The 23,018-nt window shown below is 48.0% G+C and overlaps 2 protein-coding genes across 2 annotated transcripts in view; both read right to left on the reverse strand.

Annotated features, from left to right (window-relative positions):
• tmem108 (transmembrane protein 108) overlaps positions 1-277 on the reverse strand; it is a 35,496-nt gene extending 35,219 nt beyond the window's left edge. Inside the window, exon 1 of the mRNA XM_084474941.1 lies at positions 67-277. The gene's annotated coding sequence lies outside the window, so the exon portion shown is untranslated. The remainder of the gene's footprint in view (positions 1-66) is intronic.
• A 1,416-nt stretch (positions 278-1,693) lies between these two features.
• Positions 1,694-22,376, reverse strand: topbp1 (DNA topoisomerase II binding protein 1). Its single transcript, XM_084475352.1, has 28 exons — positions 22,093-22,376; positions 21,511-21,617; positions 20,894-21,028; positions 20,388-20,531; positions 19,944-20,125; positions 15,864-16,057; positions 15,254-15,430; positions 14,639-14,823; positions 13,976-14,139; positions 13,142-13,383; positions 12,165-12,496; positions 11,578-11,750; positions 11,080-11,291; positions 10,413-10,750; positions 9,667-9,846; positions 8,333-8,451; positions 8,017-8,140; positions 7,592-7,750; positions 7,285-7,384; positions 6,776-6,980; positions 6,425-6,648; positions 6,071-6,213; positions 5,211-5,304; positions 4,208-4,371; positions 3,403-3,531; positions 2,717-2,806; positions 2,120-2,281; positions 1,694-1,931 (listed from the first exon to the last, which is right to left on the reverse strand). Exons 2-28 carry the CDS (start codon positions 21,595-21,597, stop codon positions 1,794-1,796), a joined length of 4,596 nt encoding a protein of 1,531 aa, XP_084331478.1. The 5' UTR covers positions 21,598-21,617; positions 22,093-22,376; the 3' UTR covers positions 1,694-1,793.
• Positions 22,377-23,018: the final 642 nt, after the last annotated feature.

Consider the following 23,018-nt stretch of genomic DNA (forward strand, 5'->3'; position numbering starts at 1 on the left):
TTATTCCCCAGTACCGGTTTGGTTAGCAGCTGGTCTTAAAACAGGGACATAAACGGATCGACTTACCCGCTGGACAAGGTGCGCTGTTACGTCGGCTACTCCGCGTTTAATCTGCAAGCCGCTGTGTCACAGTTCGCCCTCGCCACGCATGTCGCCGGGTCAGGAGGATCGAGCGTCACACGAGTTGGGAACACAAGCCAATGAAAGCCCAACTACTGTACCGAGTCGTGGCCGCATCCCCCGGGAGGCAGCACGGTGTGTCGGGTGCCACCCTCGCCACGCCAGACCTCTCTCTCCTCCGCACTACGCCCCCATTCCCTCGTAATCTTCACGTTGTAGACAGATGGAAGTCTGTGAACTATACCTGATGTAAGAAAATGTAATCGGTGGTGTTGACGGTGGATCGTGGGTATAAAAAAAGAAAAGAAAAAGGTGAACTGCAATTATGAACGGTGCGTTGCGCAGGAGGCGCGTGGATCGTCTCCGTGCCACCCACGAAATGACTATGGGCTTTTCGTGGCGAGTGGACGGCCGCGGAATATTAATGAGAACATTGCTGCAACAGTAAGCAGAGTTGGGGATCTTCTCTCAAATCGGTGTCATCAGTGATCTGGGGGCGGATTAACAGTCATGGGCATCCCGGGAGACCAAAGGCCCCTCCTGGTGGATCAATGTGTCGTGTGGCCACAAGGTTAATGTGATTCTCTCAGGTATTATTCCGTCTTGGAAGAGGTCCCCAGACATGATGTAAAATATGAATATTTGATATCATAACGTGATATGTCAAATAGTTGAATAGGTCACAGGTTCAAACCCGGGGCCCCTGAATTGATTATAAGCCGACTCTTATTTGCACTCAAGCAGTTATGAATGACCCTTAAAACCATAGCGTTTCTATAGCAATGACCAGTGTTATTCAACGGCTAACACCGAGGCAATTTCAACTGCTAAAACATCCGGTAATTTACCTTTAAACTCAACAGGTGTTTCATAACGGTCGGGGTGTACATCAGCTGGTTTTAACTAATCAGATAAGCGCAGCACAGGTGGAAGCTCAACATTACTCAACATTGCTCAACAAACGAGTAGTCCGATTATCAGCATCCCCATCGAGCATACAACGGAGGTTGTTTTATCAGAGTTATGGCGGGAAATGTTCCTCAAACAACCGATGGTTTGAAGCTTTAGGTCACGTGACTTAATATCACATCCACTTTTAATCCCGGGCGTGGAGTACACAGGCCTATTGTATTACATCTCCGAGAACACAACCACAGTGCATGCAGTCTCAGGTTTAATAGGTATGAATTATAAACATCAAATTCAGATTGCCAATTAAAATTGTTACTTTTGAATACAAATGACATAATTGGATAACAATGATTTTCCTGATCGGTCCAACTGTAAATGGGGCACCTAACCTTGCGTTATCTCTGCTATTATAAGGATTCACATTATCTCTATCGAGTAATTCATACATCTGCAACCATCAAGCCCTTGACTAACTGGTTACTATTTATAGACCCTCGTTACCTGGGGAACATCTGCTGCCCCCAAGTGGTGAAGGTGTAGAAATGCAACCAATTAGGAAGGGTGACTCGACATTTCTGCTCGACTCGTCGGCGTTAGTTTCCCATGATGTCGGCATTCATGTACAATCAATACATTGAAAAACATCAAAACGACGAAACCATCAACTTTATGTTAATTTTATTTTTGTACAAGAAATAACAATCTTATATACAGACTTGAATTCATCAGGATACGACTTTTGCTGCGGCTAGCGGTGAATATCATTGCAGACGAGACTTCTTCACGGCGGAGGCGTCGGACGAGACTTTGCGTTTGCGGGACGGGGTGGTCCCTGGGGCTTGTTCGCCTTCGGAGGAAGCCTCGGGCAGATAGTACAGGTGTATGGGGGGTATGGGCTCCTGTAGAAACCAAGATTACACCAGGATGTTAGTGTTAGCCTCAGCTGATCCGCTAGCTGTGAAATCACTGAACTGGGTTGGGTGTTGCTGCCTGCTAGAAATAGCCGAGAGGTTGTTAACTTGTTAACTGCAATAAACACGTGCACACACTAACATTAACAGCCTAACACACACACACACACACATACCTGCATGAGATAGTCAGCGATGTACTCTGGCTTGACGCAGGTCACCCCCTGGGCCGAGGCATGAGACACGTCCACCCTGAACTCCCCGGGCTTCAGGCGGCTGAAGTCAGCAAACAGGTGGGTGGCCTCCCGGTAGGAGGAGGTGTCCACACCGGACAGCACCTGGAGGACGGGTTAACCATAGATCCTCAAATGGCTTCCCTAGTTGGTTTACTTCATTTTGATCCTTTGAACCCTTTTTCAACTGCCTTTTTTTCCATGATTTTATCTGATAAACTTTATGAACTACTAAGTATTTCCTGAAAGATGTTAGTTATTATCATATTAGTTATGTTACATAAGGCACAGTTATTTAAGAAAATATGAGGAACAATTAATACTGAAGAAGCAGTGCCATCTCTAGTAAAACAAAGGTCATTGCAACAATGGCTGTTCCTCATCAGTTGTACTTGTGCCAGGAGAATGATGATGTGTGAGACGGTGATGACATGGCCACTCCCATAAAGATACATCTCAAAGCATGACGGCTCATATCCATCAACTGTACTTCAACTGTACAATACTTAATAAACGGCAAGAGAGCCATGGGAGGCGTACCTTGGCTCCTCCAGACTGCAGTAACCGCCTGAAGCCGGACTCTCTGGTCTGGTCGATGTTGAGTATCACGGTCCAACCACTGAACGCTCCCTGAGGAAAACATACAGGTTTATAGGAGATACCAGTACACATACTGGTTCGTAGGACACTACCAGTAGATACTGGTTTAAAAGACACTACCAGTACAGACACTGGATTATAGGACAATACCAGAAATTATACTGGTTTATTACTACTACAAGCACACATAATGGTTAATGGACACTACCAGTACACAAACTGGTTCATAGGACACAACCAGAAGAGATACTGGTTTATAGACTACAAGTACACATACTGGTTTATAGAACATACCAGTACTCCTACTAGTACATACATAGTCGTTCATAACTACTGGATTATGATACCCAACAGGGAATAACCAAAAGAGATGGCTGAGTGCGCATCACTACCTGGTTATATTGTAGAGCTTTTTTTAAACCAACCCAATCTATTAGTCTGTTCTCCCTGCAACATTAAAAAAAATCCCAGGCCGCATCTATCCTCATATTGCTGCCGATATTATAAATATTTGATTGCAGAGCAAGTGTGTGTGTGTGTGTGTGTGTGTGTGTGTGTGTGTGTGTGTGTGTGTGTGTGTGTGTGTGTGTGTGTGTGTGTGTGTGTGTGTGTGTGTGTGTGTGTACCTCCAGGGTAGCGTGGTCCTGCAGGGCAGTCCTCCAGCGCTTGGCAGCCAGCGCCAGCCTCTTCTTGTGAGGACTGATGGAGGGAAGAGCATCCAGGATGTAACCACTGCCCCACTCATACTCATCTTCCTGGGGGGAGAGGAGGGAAGCGGGGAGGGAGGAAGGGAAAGACAAGGATGCAAGGTTGGAGGTAGCGAGAGACAGGGGGTTATGGTGGCAGGGGGAGGGAGGAAAAGAAAGTTAGAGGGAAGGAAAGTGGGAGATGGATGGGGGAGAGAAGGTTGGAGTGGGGTGGGAGGGAGAGAGAGAGAGTTAAGAGGGAGGAAGGAATTAACATGATTGGACAAGGACACCATTTCTCCACAGAAATGTTGAGGTAAACTATTCATAGAACTCTTTCTAGTGCTTTATGAGTTCTAGTAAAATGAAAAGTTCTCTGTGATCAAGCAGTGCATGTATAATTAATGCCTGTTGGAGCCAGCTCATTAATCCTCAAGGGCACAGAAATGGTAAGCCCTTTCTCATGGCTCCCCCCCTTCAATTCATTCACTACAACCCCTGACCTCTCTAGAGTTGGACTCAAAGACCGGAACAAAGTCAATGTCTGCACTACGCAGGATCAATGTAAATAAAAAAAAAAAGTTTTCCGTACATGTTTTTCTGAGCTTAGTCTGTCCACATGGAAAGGGCGTAAATGCCTCCTTTGTCATCCCACATGCGTAGACCAATTTTGCCCATAGTCTGATTCTGATTAGTCACCTGTACCAGGTGAGCGGGTGTGATTGGCAGGTGTGTGATTGTGTACCTGTAAGAAGTGTCCGGCGGCGCGGCAGGCCTCCAGGTAGGAGCGGTGCAGGATCCATTTGCCGGCGGCCATAGCAGCCAGGTACTTTTCGTTCCGCAGGGGGTTCCCCACAATGATGTGGGTGCAACTGGGGTCGAACGACTGCTTGTCCAGCACCACGCCCCCTGCAGGCATGAATACAACACGTCACTTATAACCCAGTAGCGTACACTAGAAACCCTTAGCGATTGATGAGGATGAGGATCACAATTTGATCATTTGGGTATACAGTACCCAAAATATTTGGACATCAATAATGTCTCAGTTACTCCTATTGCTGCGTTTCTCTCCAAACATGGAGATGGTTTACTCTACCTAGCCCTGGATATTTGCCACTGTCACCGCATACAGCTGAATATTCAGACGATTTGGACCAGAGCCTGCAGAGAGCCGCTCTGATTTACAAGGACCTCTCACTGGGTAATGTGGTCACCTGCTGCCTCATCCATTACTTCCTGAACCACACCGTTCCTTATGAGGGGCCAGCTGCTGCAGCCCCCGCCCTGCGGCAGCTGGTTTCCTCTAGCGCCACACACTCCTTCATCGTTTGCAGTACAACACATTTAGGGAAGGGATGATGAGAGGTTTTAATCTGGATCCATTTTGATTTTGGTACCGAGTTTGTACTCTGGGATCCAGCCGTCCGACTTTGTAATAGCAGGACTTAGAGGAGACAGCACAGCTTCTTCTACCGAAGAATACTCCTTATCAGAAGTAAGTGTATTTAAGTTAGTGTATAACTACAATGGCAAGTCTACATGGAGTTGATTAAAAACCTTTACAGACACTTTTAAAGTTTTCTACTGCTGACCAAGTTTGTGTTCGCCAATTACACGCTAACAGATCCCCGCCTCCAGCGACATGATTGGTCAAAATAAATATCCAACAGATTTGAGTTTGCAGACTTTGGATGAGGAATATAAAGTTGGAGTTTCAGAGTGATCCACGGTGGAGGGTTTCATACCGAGCTCCTCGATCAGCTGGCTGTAGTCGATGCGCTCCTGGGGACTCAGGGAGGACAGCTGGAACCTGGGGGGCTGCTTCTCCTGGTTCTCCTCCTGCAGGGGAGGACACACAAAGAATGCATTACTACCTGCTGATGCTACAGCCAGCCGTATATGGAGCTTGTTCTCTTGCAAGTCAGTGTAACTGTCTTTGTTTCTTGTTATTCTGCCTTGTTTTGCATCAGCACCACTGTACAATAAGGGCACATTAATTGACCATTAATTCACTTAGTTAATTAACAGACTAACTGAATAGTTGAATAATAGTCTATTAATAATTTGCTAATGGTGTTCATGTTCAGTATGATTATGGTATTTATGTGCTGTTCCGATACCAAATATACATAATGCTTATTACTGTAATTATATATTATAAACTAATTAATTAATTAATGCACTGTATGTATATAGTGTAAAGTGTTACTGCATCGTTTCTACATGTAACTTGCTGCTGCAACACCTGAATCCCACTGGATTAATGAAGTGTTCTCTCATCCTATCCTCCATCTTATAGACATCACCAACCAGTCAAACAATTCTTCTAAACCCCCCAAAAAAGGTAAATGTTAAAAGAATTCTTGGTTCCATCCCCTGACTCCGTTGGAAGTGTATCTTTCTGGGTTCAACCTCCAAAGTCCTCAGTTGAACTGTAAGCATCCTTGTGTAATGTGTCCCAAAAAGTAACTTTGAATAAAAGCACCAGCTGAAGGAGATCACGGTGACACTGTGACTGTGGGATGTGAGGGAGAAGTTGTGGTGGGCGTGGCCAGATAAGCTCAACCAGATCTCACCTCAACCAGATTGGTGGATGTGTTTCTACCTGTGGCTCTGGAGGTACCAGGGGGTTGGCAAGGGGGAAGGCTATGCTGGGGGCTTTAGGGGTCAGGAGGTCATCGCTAGGCTCCTCCCCCTGAGGGGTCATCACTCTCTGGGCCATCTGCTGGTCAATGACATCACATGCGGCTGTGGACGTAAAGGAAGAAAAGGAATGGGTTTGATTGGTTGTAGAAACAAAAGGCTTAGATCGTTTTGGTTAGAGAAAGAATAAGTTTAGATGTGATTGGGTGAAGAAAGAAAAGGCTGGGATGTTATTGGTTAGAGAACAGATAAGCTTCGATAGGATTGGTTGTGGAAAGCCTCAGTAGTCATCACCGCCGAACCCTTCTGCACTCACCCATCTCCACCAGCTCAGAGTCAGTGAAGCTATCCCTGAACGAGGCCTTGCTCTCTGGCGGGTGGGCTGGGCCGACAGGGTCAGAGTGCTGGGAGGGGCTGCCGGGCCACTGGAGGTTATCGGCCAGCTTGGCCCGCTCCTCCCGGGCCGTGGGGTCGTCCCACACGATCTGCTCGCTCTGGGACGGCTCCGTGTTCATGTCCAGAACCGCATCCCTGTTCATCCTAGAGGGGAGGAAAGGAAACTCACTCATTTAATTCCAATGAAATTTACAATGTTTCATACTATACCTAAATAATCATCATTATATCAAAGAAGGTAGAAGTGTTAGGTCTCGAGTCTCCACTCTACCTGAAGGCCTCCATGGTGCGTCTGGTGCTGCGTCCGGCCCGGAGGCCCTTGGCGTCGGGGGTGTTGGGGTCGGTGTCGGACCCCGCAGACCCCAGCCGGCTGAGGCAGGCTGAGGACCTCCTCCCCGTGGTCAGCTTTGTGGCCGACATGATCTCCTGGAGCTGCTTCTGGAGCTTCTCCCTCATCTCCAGGGTCTCCGATAAGTCTGGACAAACATAAGTCAATGGGTTTCAGTCTCCTAGTCAGTTAGAGTCGGCCATCATGGTTCTTCTTGGTTCTAAATGGCTAGCTAGGTGGGGGAACTAAATGTGGAATTAAAAAGTACATACTTTTTATTTGGAACTTTTATACTTTCAACTTATACATAATCTACAGAAAGATTTTCTTTGAATGAAACCAAATACCAAATTCTTTCTGATTGGCTATGAGTTGGACCAATCAGACGAGCTCCTGTATAAGCTGTGTTAGTTTGTGGTTCTTGTGGCCTGAGGGCATTTGCTAGGACAGACCTCTGCTCTCTGTAGTGTCATGTGCCTCCTCCTCTACAAGCGTCTCTCCATTGCCTTGACAACGGGATGTGTATTCTTCTTCAGTGGTATTGAGATTGGGCTGTGGAGAGATAAAATGAGGAAATGAGACTTGCATGTTCACATTAAGAACAGGTTGATCACGCGTTATCTCCATTTCCTGGTGTACATCTGGTCCTGGTGTAAAAATAATCCTGGTGTAATAATCCCCCATTTCTCTTCTCAACATCTTCCATACCTGTAGCCATCTGTGGGGGGCCACAGATGGGGGGGGGCAACCAGCACTCACCTGGTTGCTGTGGGTGATGGTGAGGTCACGGAGCTGGGTGCGTGTGAAGGGGGGCGATCTCTGGGAGTTGTTGGGCACCTGGCTGAGACTCAGGCTCATCTTGGGGTTGAAGGTGAAGGGGTACAGAGACTCTGGGACCCGCTTCTGCTCCTCAGCACACTGGAGGATGCAAGGCAGCATTAATATCATCTGTCTTTGTTAAACCATTTAAATAAACACAACATGGAAGATACCTTTCAGAAGGTACTAGAGCCAAAAGAGATGATATCAATGATCATGCTTTGTACTGAAGAGTTGGATTCTACAATCTATCATTTGATGAGGGTTATTGACTGTGGTCTCTGTGTGTGTGTGTGTGTGTGTGTGTGTGTGTGTGTGTGTGTGTGTGTGTGTGTGTGTGTGTGTGTGTGTGTGTGTGTACCCACCGCGTGGAGCCAATGTTGGGACACCACATGCAGCCCCCTCTCCTTCACCCCCCGGTACTCTCGCGTGTTGTCCCCCACGCGGCCCTGGTAGATGTAGTGGGTCACACTGTCGTCACATGACCACCTTGATCACACACACACACACACACACACACACACACACACACACACACACACACACACACACACACACACACACACACACACACACACACACACACACACACACACACACACACACACACACAAATTCTAATTATTTCCAATGGCCGATCCACGTCACATCTGAAGAGAAGAGACTTAAGGAGCTATTAACCTAAAGTCTGCCCCCAGCGAGGCAGCAATGGTGTTGAGCTCTCCCTGCATCTTGCTTAGCTTCTTCCCCACACAGACCACCACTCCTGCCAGCAGGCCCTCCAGGATCTTCTCCGGGACCTGGACATGACACACAACACCAGAATCGGGGCTCTTAGTAACACACCTCATTGTGAGAACAAAAACTCCTTTTTTTTTTTTTTTTCTCCAGCATTAACATAAAGCCAGGGACTGAAACAGTCCATTCACCCACACAGGTCAAGCATTTACCAATATGCTCAGTCAAATCATGGTAATTAAAATGATGATTAGAAAGACCCTCGACAATTTAAACACCTGCTGTTGCAGAGCCTGCTGCTACCCAGCAGGCTCTGCTCAGAAATGTCATTGAGTTTGATAACTCCAGGCTGTGCAACTGTTAATAGTGTTAATGGTAGCATAAACTTTTCATTCATTATTGGTTGGGATTATTTAAGGTTTTTCCGTGTGTTTTGCACACACAAATACAAGTTAATCAATGCATCATTGGGATGTATAAATTGAGCCAAAACGACAATTAGAATATTAAACAACATAAACAAGCAGTTTGCAAAGGGAGCGTATACAGTTTCAAGTCTTCCCTCACGAGCTCAGCCCGGAAGTACATCTACAGCCGACAGTGCTGTAATAAAGGCTAGGCTTCAAGAAAGCCTCGGTTTGCTTCACATTTAATTATGACGACAAGTAAGTACTATGGCTGCAATGCTGTTTGGCTACATAACACTTGGGTTACGCAGTTTGGAAATCTCTCTCTCTCATCTTCCATTAAAGCAGAAGAGCCAGCAGAAGGAATTAGCAGAGAGAAGCCACGTCTTATGAAGATATAGATACTTATAAATACTTACTCAATAGTTTCGACTTACATGGGGATACGTGAATAATGACAAGTATAAGAGTATATATGCGCAAACCTAATAAATAAAACCCACAGAGGGGGGCGAGTAAAGCCCACTCTCCAGTGAGATTCAGGCTGGTTATTCCTATAATTGAGGTCAACGAAACTGGCTCTATGTTTATGGTTAAGTGTAGCCTACCTTCATTGATAGTCTGAGATTTGAAGAGGAATTAGGGTAAATGCAGGACAATCATTTATTTTCCCAGTGACTAAACATAATGATTGCGCGTCCCGTCCACAATTCCTCTTGTGCACAATAGTTTGAGTCACGTGATTGGCTCCTGAAATTGCTAGTTGCCATCCGACAACAAGGTACTGCTCCTCCGCGCGGCACCCAAATAGAAGTATGCAGCCTCATAATGGCCGCACAGCTTCTACTTCTGATATAGATGAGTGTGTACCTGTGGCTCAGGCCTCTTGCTGAGCTCAGGGCTGGCACTGAGGGCCTGCTGATCGGGGCAGCGAGAGCTGTTAGCCAGCGCCACCTTCAGGTTCCTGTTGATCATGTCGGTCAGAGGCGTCTCCGTTCTCTCCCCCAGCTTCACCCGGCCCCCCGGGGTGTCCAGCGCACCCAGTGCGTCCTGCAACGGAGCCATGAGACACAGAGGGAGGATTACACTGTTATATATATATACACATCAGCTCACTAGCTCTGATGCAAAGTTAAAATGTTAAACGCTAGTAAACAACAGCACCCTCTCTGGTCTATCAAGCTCCATGTTGTCAATGTTAAAATGTTGGTTTGTCTGTTTGTTTTTGTTTTGTTGTACTCTGTGTATGTTATGCAACGATGCACTGTGCCCAAGGTAAATTTCCACACGGGGACAATAAAGTTGAACCTTGAACCTAGGTGACAGACAGGTTTTTACAACTTGACAGTGAAAAACATGAATAAACATGCTGCAGACTTCATCAACAAACCAATATATTTTAGTTAATTAAGGGAAACTCTTTAAACTTTTTTAGTAACTGTAATAAGAGCAAGTGATATAATAGCCATATAAAATCAAGAGACCATTTAATTTGTCTTTTCATCGTATTTTGTTTCTATTTATGAACACAGTGTGTGTACAGAGTTTTTTTTACGTTGCTGATAAATCACTAATTTCATTGAATTGAATGTAATCTCCATCATTGGCTGGGCTACCTTGACATTGAAGGAGGGTCTGAAGAGCTGGTCTCGGCTGAGGAAGCGGGAGGGCGTGTCCAGCTGCAGGGGGGGCTCCTTCTGGAGGCCGCTCCCCCGGCCCGCCTGCGGCCCCGCCCCCGGGGTCCGAGGCCCCTCCCCCTGCTCGTCTCTGAGAGGCTTCATCTGGTCCAGCACAGAACGGAACACCTTGGACTGGAACCGGCCCACGTCCAACGGGGTGACCGCCTTGCCACACTGGCGCCCCAGCAGTGGGAACTCCGGGGAGAGGGAGCCCAGCGCAGGGGGGGGGGGAGCCATGCGCTGGGAGCCGCCCACAAAGCTGTCGTCGTCCCTCTCTGCCAATCAGAAGAGGAGAGGGAGGATTTAGTGTGCCCATCACCTTCTGTCTTGAGGTATGTTTTGAGGAGTCTGTATTCATCACTAGTTCTTCTAATCCTTTGAGTTATGATTAAGCTATTAAATTAAACTATGAATATGCAACCAACTTTATAACTAGAACCATAAATTATTATTTTAAAAAAATCATGTTTGGTAACTAATGTCATAATTTCAATCATTTTGAAACATAAATAAAGAAACAATTGATAAACATCCGATGTAAAATATTAGCATTTGTAATTTCTGCCATAGAGCCTCATGAGGCCTTATGAGCGTCCTCTCTCACCGGGCGAGGGAGGGCGGTCCACCAGGTAGCGGTCCTCATCGGCCCGCTGGCCGGTCCGGGCAGACTCCAGGATCCAGCGCATGGTGACGGCGGGGAGCCCCCACTTCTGGGCCGCCTGGTACTTGGTGCCCTCGGGGGTCTGCAGCACCAGGTGGCTGCTGGCCAGCATGCCTTTCTTCTGGTTGGCCGTACGCACAAAGTAGTCCTGGACACTGGAGGTGGGGGATATAGGATCATTAAATAAAAAGAGACTAGTAGACAAAATAATCCCAAAGCACAAAATCATGATAATCATAGTTTTCACAAGATGAATGTACAAATGTATATACGTCAAACTATACTAATGAACCAATACATTCTAAAATGTAATTCATTTATCTCCAAATGGAATAAAGTTATATTATAAATCAGCCTTCCCGACAGTCAGCCTCCAAAAAAGTCATCCACTACATTATTCTTCAGCCTCCAACACTCAGCCTCCACAACATGCGTCGGCACCTGGCTCCGAGGTGCTTGGCCAGCTCCACCAGGCACTCCCTCTCCGCTCCGGTGAACTGGCTGACGGAGAGCACGCAGGACATGAGTGGGGAGCAGCCGTCCTTCACCTCCACCGGGCTGAACAGAGGGTTGGAGAGGACGGGCAGCACACTCTTCTTCTCCACACACATGACCTGGAGGAGAGACCCGAGACAAACGATCACACAACTAACTGGTTATCATTTCATTGTAGTACTTAAACCCTATCGAGTTAACAGCGGGTATGTCTGATTGAGTCTTTGGTTTCCGTCTTTCATACGCAATGATAGTAAATCATAATCAAGTCAATCATAAGACAAAGACCAATGGGAAATCAATTGTGATACAAAACTACTTCATGTTCAGAATCAGATACATTTTTCTTCTGCAAGTACCCTTGAGCGATATAATACTGCCATAGACATCATGTTTATTTGGTTAGTATATACTGTATATTTTGTATTTTTAACATAATTATTAATATATTATATGTTCTATGCAGCCACTACAGGTGCAACCCTTCACCACACCAGACCAGAACCAGAAGACCAGAAGCAGAGGCATCTCACCAGCCAGGTGTCAGTGACCACCTCATCCACGGTGGCCTCCACCTCACAGCCCAGCAGTGGCACCACGCCGTAGTCCGCCACGGCCCTGGTGCGGCCCGTCAGCACCTTGCCCCCGTTCTCCATCACCAGGAGGGCCAGCTGGGCGTCCTCCTCTGAGCCGAAGCCCAGCAGACGGAAGCGCTTCCCGGTGAACAGCAGACCCCCCTGGCTGGCCTGGTGCAGGGTGGAGTCTGCCTCAGTGGAGTTGCTGGGTTCTGCCGGGGCCCAGCGATCTGGCTGGGGGTCCTGGAGTATGCTCATAGAGCCTCTACTCCCTGGTGGGGGCATCTCCACTGCAGCGTGGCAAGAGGGGATTTATTATGTAACAGGTAAATATGTTTAAAAACAATAAGCAGCATCAGTCATATTAACAATTCCTCATTATACTACAATCTTTAACTCCAACTTTAACTCCATTTTTATTATAGTCGGACCAGCCTATGGTACTATGCCTTTCATAAATACAACTGTCTTTTAACCGACAATTACTTGAGAGGCTCAAGGCCCCAAGGAATAGCTATCGGCTCATTTGATTTAGCTGATAGATAAACCGATACCAACCAATTAAAATCCCATGAGCTCTAATTGGAGGTTGGATAATTGGTGAAGTGAAGCAGTAGTGTTGACTGACTCAATTATAATGAAGTCACGTTTCTGTGGAGCAATCTAGTTTTTGACACAATGAATACCTACCAGATTATAATAGAATATACTTAATATACTGCACTTAATTTAGTTGCATCAGTTACAATGACAAATAAAGATATTCAATAATGTAATATAATATATTCAGTTCAATACTGAAACCAAATACCATAGTTATACATTGCAAAGTACTGGTGAAAAAACATCAACTAAATAAAGCAACTACTCCTAGTGCATACAATTAACCAGATGTGTTCCAGTGAGGTTTATTTTCCATTGGTGTGGATACTTGCCTATAGTGGGGTCATCATCCATGTACTGGGAGAGCAGGTCCTCCTCCGCCCTGCGGTGGGTGGGGGTGCTGGGGCTGACGGCCGGCAGCGGCGGAGGGGCTGAAGTGGAGGCAGCTCTGGAGGTCTTTGGGGCCGAGGGTGGAGCTGGAGGCAGGCAGTCCTGGTGGAGGAAGTCCTCCTCTGGGAGCAGTGTCCCTCTGGAGTAGCTGTCCAGCAGCCACTGCACCGTCACCACGTGGGGCCTGGGGGGGGGGGGCGGCGGAGGAGAGAGGACTCACACTCTGGATCTGGGTCCCTGTGTGCGTGCTTGTCTGCTGCTTACCGGCCAGACTTTCTAAACCCACAGCCACAGACGTATGATCTTGTAAGATAAAGGGAACTTTAGCAGACGGTGGTCAGCTAAAGCCATCCCGAGCGATCGGTGCTTACGTATTTGTGTGTGTATTTGTTTGTGTGTGTTGCCCATGACGCACGAGACCGGGAAACGGCAGCGGCACTCTGTATCAAACCAAAATAAAATAAAATGTCTTCCCGTCAGTCCGTCTCCTTTAGTGAAGAACCCTTCAGTGGCAACAGACATTGCTCCAGTCATCTTTACAAAAGGTCCTTCATCTCAGAGGGCTGGGCTCAACTGAACTTTCTCACATGAATTGTAATGTATATATTTTACAATACTGACATTTATCATTCTGTTGAATAGGTCTTCTCTTTTTTTAAACCCACTTGATGGGGTCAATGGCAAAGATCCACCTAGTGGAGGACAAAGCTCTCCTTGACTCCATTAAAGCCATGGTGTTGCCAGTGGAGCAGCGAGCAGACCCAGGGAGCGCTGACCTGTGTGTGGCCTTGGCCAGGGAGGAGATGAGGTCCTTGTCCGGCTCTCCCATAACCACGTGAGTGAGGTCATCGCTGGGCTGGTTGAAGCGCAGCCCCCCCGCCAGGTTCACCAGCCTCCGCAGCTTGTCCAGCTTCTTCGCCGGCAGCCCACACAGATACAGCTGCACACAAAATAAGAGAGTGATCATTGCTCATTTCTAAAAAAGAGCACACACTGTCGCTATGCATGAATGTGATCTCCTTACCAGTTCAAGACAGACCCGTAAATCGTAAAATATAGGCGACTCCTTTAGCAGTTAAAATGAGAGCACTTTTGTCCTTTCACAACAAGAGTCTTCTTATAAGAGTCTTCTTGTATTCCGATTTCTTATGTTTAGGTGTCACACCAAGCAGTAAAAAGTCATGTAAGTCTTAAAAAAAAAAGGCCATACAGTTACTCCTCCTGTTACCACATAATGTTAATATTGAACTGTTAAAACTTTATGATAATATTCCTTGAAAACTGAGAGTAATTTAACATCACCCAACAGTAAAATCTTCACAGTACACACTATCCATTATTTAGCTAGGTACTGTAGGTACTGTATTTAGAGTAGGTACTGTAAGCAGCCACGATCGCCAGGGAGTCAAGGATGGAGAGCTCCAGCGTTGCTAGGTTACCTTGCATCCGTCTAGCACGTCATCCACAGGGCAGGTGGTCAGGTCGAGTTTGTCGACGGGGTCTTTGGCCTCAAGACGGGAGGTGGTGGTGTTGGTGAGGCCGGTGGCGTTGGTGAGGGCGGTGTCGTTGATGGTCATGCTGGTGTTGACGGAAATGTGGCTCAGACCCAGCAGGGAGGTGGCTTCTGGAGGAACAGAACCAGAAGCTCAGCACAACGACAATAATGATAGGCAGTACTAATGGTGAATACAGATACATAGTCATTAAGGAGCACGTAGGGCTAAGGGGGTCAGGCGTTGGACACTGGGGATCGAACACAAAAGCTGGGAGTGCACCAACCTAGCCAGTAGAGCATCTTTCCCCTGGGTGTACCAACTAGTAAATGGTGACACGGCTCTAAATACCTAAATATAATTAAAAAGTTCTAGTACAATTCTGAAAATGTTAAAAAATGGTTTGAAATTGTTTTTAACCATCAACTATAGACATTACCCAAGTGTAGGCATACATGAACACCACTTGACAAATACTTCCATGACTAACTTTCACCCTAGTAACAGGGTGTCGTGTACCAAGGCACCAATAAGACACATATGGTGTTCCAGATCTCTCACCGTCCTTCCTGCTGCCTCCGGTGGGTGTGGAGGTATGGGGCCGGCTTGGTTTGGCGGCGCCACGCTCCATGGTGTAGCGGGTCTCGTCCTGACAGAAACCCTTCTCTATGCTGTCAAACAGCCAGTGGAGAGACACGCAGTATATGTTCCACTTCCTCGCACACTCGTACTTCTGGCCTGTAACACACATTCAATGCACAAGGCTTTAGAGATGACGTGAATAGTTCTGAGTTAAGTAAGATTTGGTTCTGGTCGGGAACTAGGTAAAGCAAATCATCACGGAAATCTCCCTCAAACTCATACACACAACATCATACACAATCATACACACCATTATTGCACTAAATAATAAGTAGACAAAAGATACTAACACACCACAACTACACTTATACACACAAATGTACTAGTTACAGCAGTAAATGAATTGAGCCGAATTGAGGACTACTTCTTATTCACATAGCACCTTTGCAATATAGGTACCAAAGTACGTCCCAATCCAGAGAACAGAGAATGAGGAGCAGAGAATAGGGAGCAGACAATGAATATCAGAGGATGAGGAAGAGAGAACAAGGACCCGAGAATGAGGACCCGAGGGGGGACTACCGCTTACCCGTGGGCTCGCTGACGATCAGGTGGGTGCACTCGTTCATCTTGAGCTGCCCGGTGTACTGAGCCCCGTGCTCCTGGCAGAGCCGCTGCACCTCCTTGCGCTCCACGCTGGAGAGCCCCGTCACACAGAGGATGCAGCCCCGGAGCACCGGGCAGCGGTGGGCCTCCAGCGGCAGGTCGGTGTACCTGAACAGACTGGAGGGAGCGTTTACATGGTTAGTACTGTTGTGTTTTGGAGATTATATATATATATATATATATATATATATATATATATATATATATATATATATATATATATATATATATATATATATATATATATAGTTATTTTCTGCTACTGTCCACTTCTTGTGGTCAGGATCGGATTTCCGTTGTGGGATTAATAATTGACCATCACTTTTGAGAAAAGTACGTGAGAACTACGTACGTGAGTAAGTGAGAAAACGGTTCTCTCCTGGAACCGTCACCTTATCGTGGTGGAGAGGTTTGCGTGTCCCTGTGACCCTGAGGGCTGTGTTGTCTGGAGCCATGTGCTCCTGGTAGGGTCTCCCATGGCAGAGTGGTCTCAGGTGAGGGGCCAGACTAAGAATGGTTCAGAAGACCCCATGAATACACCAAAAAGAGGAGGAGAGACCCTGCCCGGAGGAAGCCCGGGGCCCCCGTCTGGAGCCAGGCCCAGACGAGGGGCTTGCCGGCGAGCGCCTGGTGGCCGGGTTTGCCACGGAGCCCGGCCGGGCACAGCCCGAACAAGCTACGTGGCACCCCCCCCCTCTTCGCCCTGTGGGCCCACCACCTGCAGGGAGACCCGCTGGGGTCGGGTGCGCTGCCACATGGGTGGCAGTGAAAGGCAGGGGTCCCGACGGACCAGACCCGAGCGGCAGAAGCTGGCTCTGGGGACGTGGAACGTCACCTCACTGTGGGGAAAGGAACCGGAGCTTGTGAGGGAGGTGGAGCGCTACCAGTTAGATCTGGTGGGGCTCACCTCTACGCACAGTCTCAGCTCTGGTACCGTACTCCTGGATAGGGGTTGGACTCTATTCTTCTCTGGAGTTGCCCAGGGCGTGAGGCGCCGGGCGGGTGTGGGGATACTCATAAATCCCCGGCTGAGCGCCGCGGTGTTGGAGTTTACCCCAGTGGACGAGAGGGTCGCCTCCCTACGCCTAAGGGTGGTGGGGGGGAAAACTCTGACTGTTGTTTGTGCGTATGCACCGAACAGCAGTTCAGAGTACTCGGCCTTCTTGGAGACCCTGAATGGAGTCCTGTATGGGGCTCCGGTAGGGGACTCCGTAGTTCTGCTGGGAGACTTCAACGCCCACGTGGGCAACGATGGAGACACCTGGAGAGGCGTGGTGGGGAGGAACGGCCTCCCTGATCTAAACCCGAGTGGTCGTTTGTTACTGGACTTCTGTGCTAGCCATGGATTGTCCATAACAAACACCATGTTCGAACATAAGGGTGCTCATAAGTGTACCTGGTACCAGAGTACCCTAGGCCGAAGATCGATGATCGATTTCGTGATCGTGTCAGCTGATCTGAGGCCTTATGTTTTGGACACTCGGGTGAAGAGAGGGGCGGAACTGTCAACCGACCACCATCTGGTGGTGAGTTGGATCAGGGAATGGGGGAAGAGTCTGGACAGACCTGGTAAGCCCAAACGGGTAGTGCGGGTGAATTGGGAACGTCTGGAGGAGGCCCCCATCCTAGAGATCTTCAACTCACACCTCCGGCGGAGCTTTTCTAGCATCCCTGTGGAGGTTGGGGGCATTGAGCCAGAGTGGGCGGTGTTCAAAGCCTCCATTGCTGAAGCTGCGGTGGTGAGCTGTGGCCTCAGGGTCTTAGGTTCCTCAAGGGGCGGTAACCCTCGGACACCGTGGTGGACACCGGTGGTCAGGGAAGCCGTCCGACTGAAGAAGGAGGCCTTCCGGGGTATGTTATCCCGGAGGACTCCTGACGCAGTTGCAGGGTACCGGCGGGCTCGAAGGGCTGCAGCCGCTGCCGTGTCGGAGGCTAAGCAGCGGGTGTGGGAGAAGTTCGGAGAGGACATGGAGAAGGACTTTCGGTCGGCACCAAAGTGTTTCTGGAAGACCATCCGACACCTCAGAAGGGGGAAACGGGGAAACATCCAAGCTGTGTACAGTAAGGGTGGGACTCTGTTGACCTCGACTGAGGAGGTAGTCGAACGTTGGAAGGAACACTTTGAGGAACTCCTGAATCCGACTAACACGTCCTCTATGATGGAGGCAGAGCTCGAGGTTGATGGTGGTTCATCGTCAATTTCCCTGGTGGAAGTCACTGAGGTAGTTAAACATCTCCGCAGTGGCAAAGCCCCAGGGATTGATGAGATCCAGCCAGAAATGCTAAAAGCTCTGGGTGTTGAGGGGCTGTCTTGGCTGACACGCCTATTCAACATTGCGTGGGAGTCTGGTACAGTGCCAAAGGAGTGGCAAACCGGGGTGGTGGTTCCCCTGTTCAAAAAGGGGGACCGGAGAGTGTGTGCCAATTACCGGGGTATCACACTTCTCAGCCTCCCTGGGAAAGTCTACTCTAAGGTGCTGGAAAGGAGGGTTCGGCCGATTGTCGAACCTCAGATTGAAGAGGAACAATGCGGTTTCCACCCTGGACGTGGAACTACGGATCAGCTCTTCACTCTCGCAAGGATCCTGGAGGGGGCCTGGGAGTATGCCCATCCGGTCTACATGTGTTTTGTGGATTTGGAGAAGGCATATGACCGGGTCCCCCGGGAGAAACTGTGGGAGGTGCTGCGGGAGTACGGGGTAAGGGGTTCACTCCTCAGGGCCATCCAATCTCTGTACTCCCAAAGCGAGAGCTGTGTCCGCGTTCTCGGCAGCCAGTCAGTTCCGTTCCCGGTGGGTGTTGGCCTCCGCCAGGGCTGCGCCTTGTCACCAATCCTGTTTGTGATATTCATGGACAGGATATCGAGGCGTAGTCGTGGTGGGGAGGGGTTGCAGTTCGGTGATCTGAGGATCGCATCACTGCTCTTTGCAGATGATGTGGTCCTGATGGCATCATCGGCCTGTGACCTTCAGCACTCACTGGATCGGCTGGCGGCCGAGTGTGAAGCGGCTGGGATGAGGATCAGCACCACTAAATCTGAGGCCATGACTCTTAGCAGGAAACCGGTGGATTGCCCTCTCCGGGTAGGAAATGAGTCCTTAGCCCAAGTGAAGGAGTTTAAGTACCTCGGGGTCTTGTTCGCGAGTGAGGGTACGATGGAGCGTGAGATTGGCCGGAGAATCGGAGCAGCGGGGGCGGTATTGCGTTCGCTTTACCGCACTGTTGTGACGAAAAGAGAGCTGAGCCGCAAGGCAAAGCTCTCGATCTACCGGTCGATCTTCGTTCCTACCCTCACCTATGGTCATGAGGGGTGGGTGATGACCGAAAGGACGAGATCGCGGATACAAGCGGCCGAGATGAGTTTTCTCAGGAGGGTGGCTGGCTTCTCCCTTAGGGATAGGGTGAGAAGTTCAGTCATCCGGGAGGAACTCGGATTAGAGCCGCTGCTCCTTTGCTTAGAAAGGAGTCAGTTGAGGTGTTTCGGGCATCTGGTAAGGATGCCCACTGGACGCCTCCCTTGGGAGGTGTTCCAGGCACGACCAGTGGGGAGGAGACCCCGGGGAAGACCCAGGACTAGGTGGAGAGATTATATCTCAACACTGGCCTGGGAACGCCTCGGGATCCCCCCGTCAGAGCTGGTCAATGTGGCCCGGGAAAGGGAAGTCTGGGGCCCCCTGCTTGAGCTGCTGCCCCCGCGACCCGACCCCGGATAAGCGGACGACGATGAGGATGAGGATGAGGATATATATATATATAGTTATTTTCTGCTACTGTCCACTTCTTGTGGTCAGGATCGGATTTCCGTTGTGGGATTAATAATTGACCATCACTTTTGAGAAAAGTAAATAAATTACCAAATTGTGATTAGTAGTAATAACATTTTTTGGTGTCTGTGCTGTATTTGTATTTGTAAACAACAGCCAAATACAGTAATGCAAATGTAAGAGACATCCCCTGAACATGACGGCTTCCACATGCACACTCCTGTCCTCAGTGCACGTACCTGTCCTGAGATCTTTCCCAACATGCTTTGACCCAGGAGGGCAGCAGTACAGGTTTGCCCAGACTGGCAGCCACCAGGTACTTCTTACTGCCCACTTCGCCTGCGACCAGGTGAGTGACAGACACGTTGAGGTCCAGGTAGACACGCCCACCCATCAGCTTCACCAGATCCATTACCTCCAGCTGGACACACACACACACACACACACACACACACACACACACACACACACACACACACACACACACACACACACACACACACACACACACACACACACACACACACACACACACACACACACACACACACAAATAGCAAATAAAGTAACTATTACTAAAATAACTCACAATATGGCCTCCCATCGCTAAGCAGAAGGTCTCCGAGTGTGTGTAAATAAAACAGCGAGCAAGACAAAGAGAACAGCCCATGAAAGTGACTGACCCGTTCGGCCTTGTCCAGGCTGGTGCAGGAGATGGTGATGTCAGCCATGGCCATGTTGAACACAGGCTTCTCCGCCCGGGGAACACATCGCTGCTGCTGCAGACAGAACAGCACCACCAGGGGGCTGACCACCCTGCAGCCAAGCTACAGACACAACGACACAGAGGGAGAGAGACAACCAGAGATGATCCTTCATGGATGGGTGTACACTTTATCAGTACACCGATACTATCGGTACCGTCCTATCACGAAATGATAGGACATTTCGATACAAAATATCTTCAGTCTACCTGTAATCATCCTTAAGCAAGATGTCCCCTAAAAGATCAATAATGTATCTACACATTCAATTAAAGTCACTTTGAATAAGAATGTCAGAATGCAGAATTGCCTTCATTATAAATACTTAAGACTGGATTTGTGTCACATATGACAGAATATTGAGTGTAGCATACAGTGGTACGACTGACTCTCTAGATATAACAACCCTCAGACTTGAGCCCCACCTTCTTGCAGTGGTGGAAGGCAGGCGTGGTGAAGCTGCTGAACACAAACAGGGACTTGTCTTTGTGGTTGCAGTCTAGAGCGGTTTCCTCAGAGATGCGCCTCACAAACTTCCCCGACTGCATCTCCAATATGGCCTACACACAATGCAGTTTAGTAAACACAGTTTTAATTATCTATACAGGGCATGTACATAAGAATGGATTATGGGATTTTTTGTTTATACTCCACCATATTGAGAGGACTTGGTAGTAGTAGTACTGTAAAATCATAAATCAACGTGAATATACAGCAGCCTAGGCAAATTAAAACTTGGTTTTGCCAGGTCTCACATGAGTAATGATGCAGCTGTTTCAAACAAAACATTTTCATCCCATGAAGGCAAACGATTAATTACTAAACAAGACCAACACACCCTTACTACCAACATACAAACTAGCATTATAATGCTCTCAAAATGTTGTCATTAACTTAACTGACAACTTGTTTTGGTGTGCAATACTAACAGAATACAATAAAAGTTATATGTAGAGCCAGGTCAGGATCATATTACACCATCGTATATTGAGATTATCCAGGTTTAATAACAGTCGGTACTACAGTCCTATGGATACAATACCTCATATGCCTTCTCCGCATAGTCCGTTTTCTGTCCTCCAGTTTCAACAAACTTGACTATTAACGATTCCTTGGCCGGTGATGACATTGTTGTGCTGTATTAGGAGCCTGCACAGCAGAAGAATGCATGCTTATGTCAACATGTTAGAAAACACAGAAACCAAAGCTAGCATGACAGGCTACAGCCGCCAGCGACCAAGAGGACGTCCGCATCACAACCTCTCAGGCGCAGCTTCCTCCATGGAGCAAGTAGATAAGTCTCATCATGCCTTGGTTTTCACAAACATTACACGTTCGTCATGTATGAGCAACTTTCTAGTTGTAAGCAAGTCTGTAAAGGGTTCTATGTTTCTGAAGTGATTGCTCGCTTCACAGACTTGTTGACTTTAAATACAAACAGATAATTATATTTGCATGAAGAGTACACCCCATATAAGCAGCTGGTGGAAGACTGGTGGTATTGTCGTTATTGAGAGCCAGACGAAACTCTACGTCTGTTGTCGTATTGGCTAAGTATAAACAAATGACAATGACCAGAAAAACAAGCATATAAGGGGACGGACGAGGGCAGCTCGTCACCTACCGTGTTATTAACAGTTATAAGAAGCACAGGAGCTCAGCCGGGGTTCAGCACCGAGTGGACGGGACGGCTTCCTCTGGTCCTCCGTTCAGTTCAACATGGCGATAACGCGTACAATTCATCTCAAAGGATTAGCACTCATGTTATCAGAGCCCGAAAAACGCCCTTTGTTGACGTACGGACGAGTGTATTACATACTCAAATATTATATTCCGTAGTTGACAATGGCTCACACAGAATCGCTTCAATGTTGTCATTCGCGCCAACAGCGTCAGTTCCGGTGTGTGTCACACGCTATTATGTCCGCCTCATAACGAGAGAAAGGTGGTCGGTATGAACTACAGAGCAAAATGCAAGATTAACTTTTTGGTTCAAATTAATGTAAAAACGTTTTGAAAAATAATATGTATAAATGATGTATACAAATATACCTGTCTGCACGGTCCGTGTACGAAGTATAATTAATTTACAGTTGTTCACGTTGTATAATGAAACAGGCCAGTTTAGGGGGTATTGCCTAATTTCATTGTCCGAGACGTGCAATGCAATTCAGCGCGCCAAAGCGTCAGCTTGTTCCATTATCCAAGTTGTACAATGATATTTGAACAAGGAAGTCGAGAGCCGGAAACAGAGACAGCTCGCCTTCAAAGTAAAGCTCGCCTTAGAAGTAAAAGTCGTGGGCCGTGTCCCAATTCAGGGGTTGCATCCTTCGAAGGATGCGTCCTTCGAAGGATGCAGCCTTCGTAGACCGCGAAGGCTGCATCGAAGGCCGAACGAGCGTTGTGGAATGGGACGGTCTAGCCTACGGAGCATTTCCGGATTGCGTAACCAGCCGTTAACGTCCTTTACCTTGCGTGACCACGCGCCGCTCCTGTCTCCTAGCAACCCTGACAGCTGCGGTTCAAACCGGACAGTGGAGGAGATATATG

Source organism: Micromesistius poutassou (assembly GCF_964030765.1).
Source record: "Micromesistius poutassou genome assembly, chromosome: 11".
Lineage (NCBI taxonomy): Eukaryota > Metazoa > Chordata > Actinopteri > Gadiformes > Gadidae > Micromesistius > Micromesistius poutassou.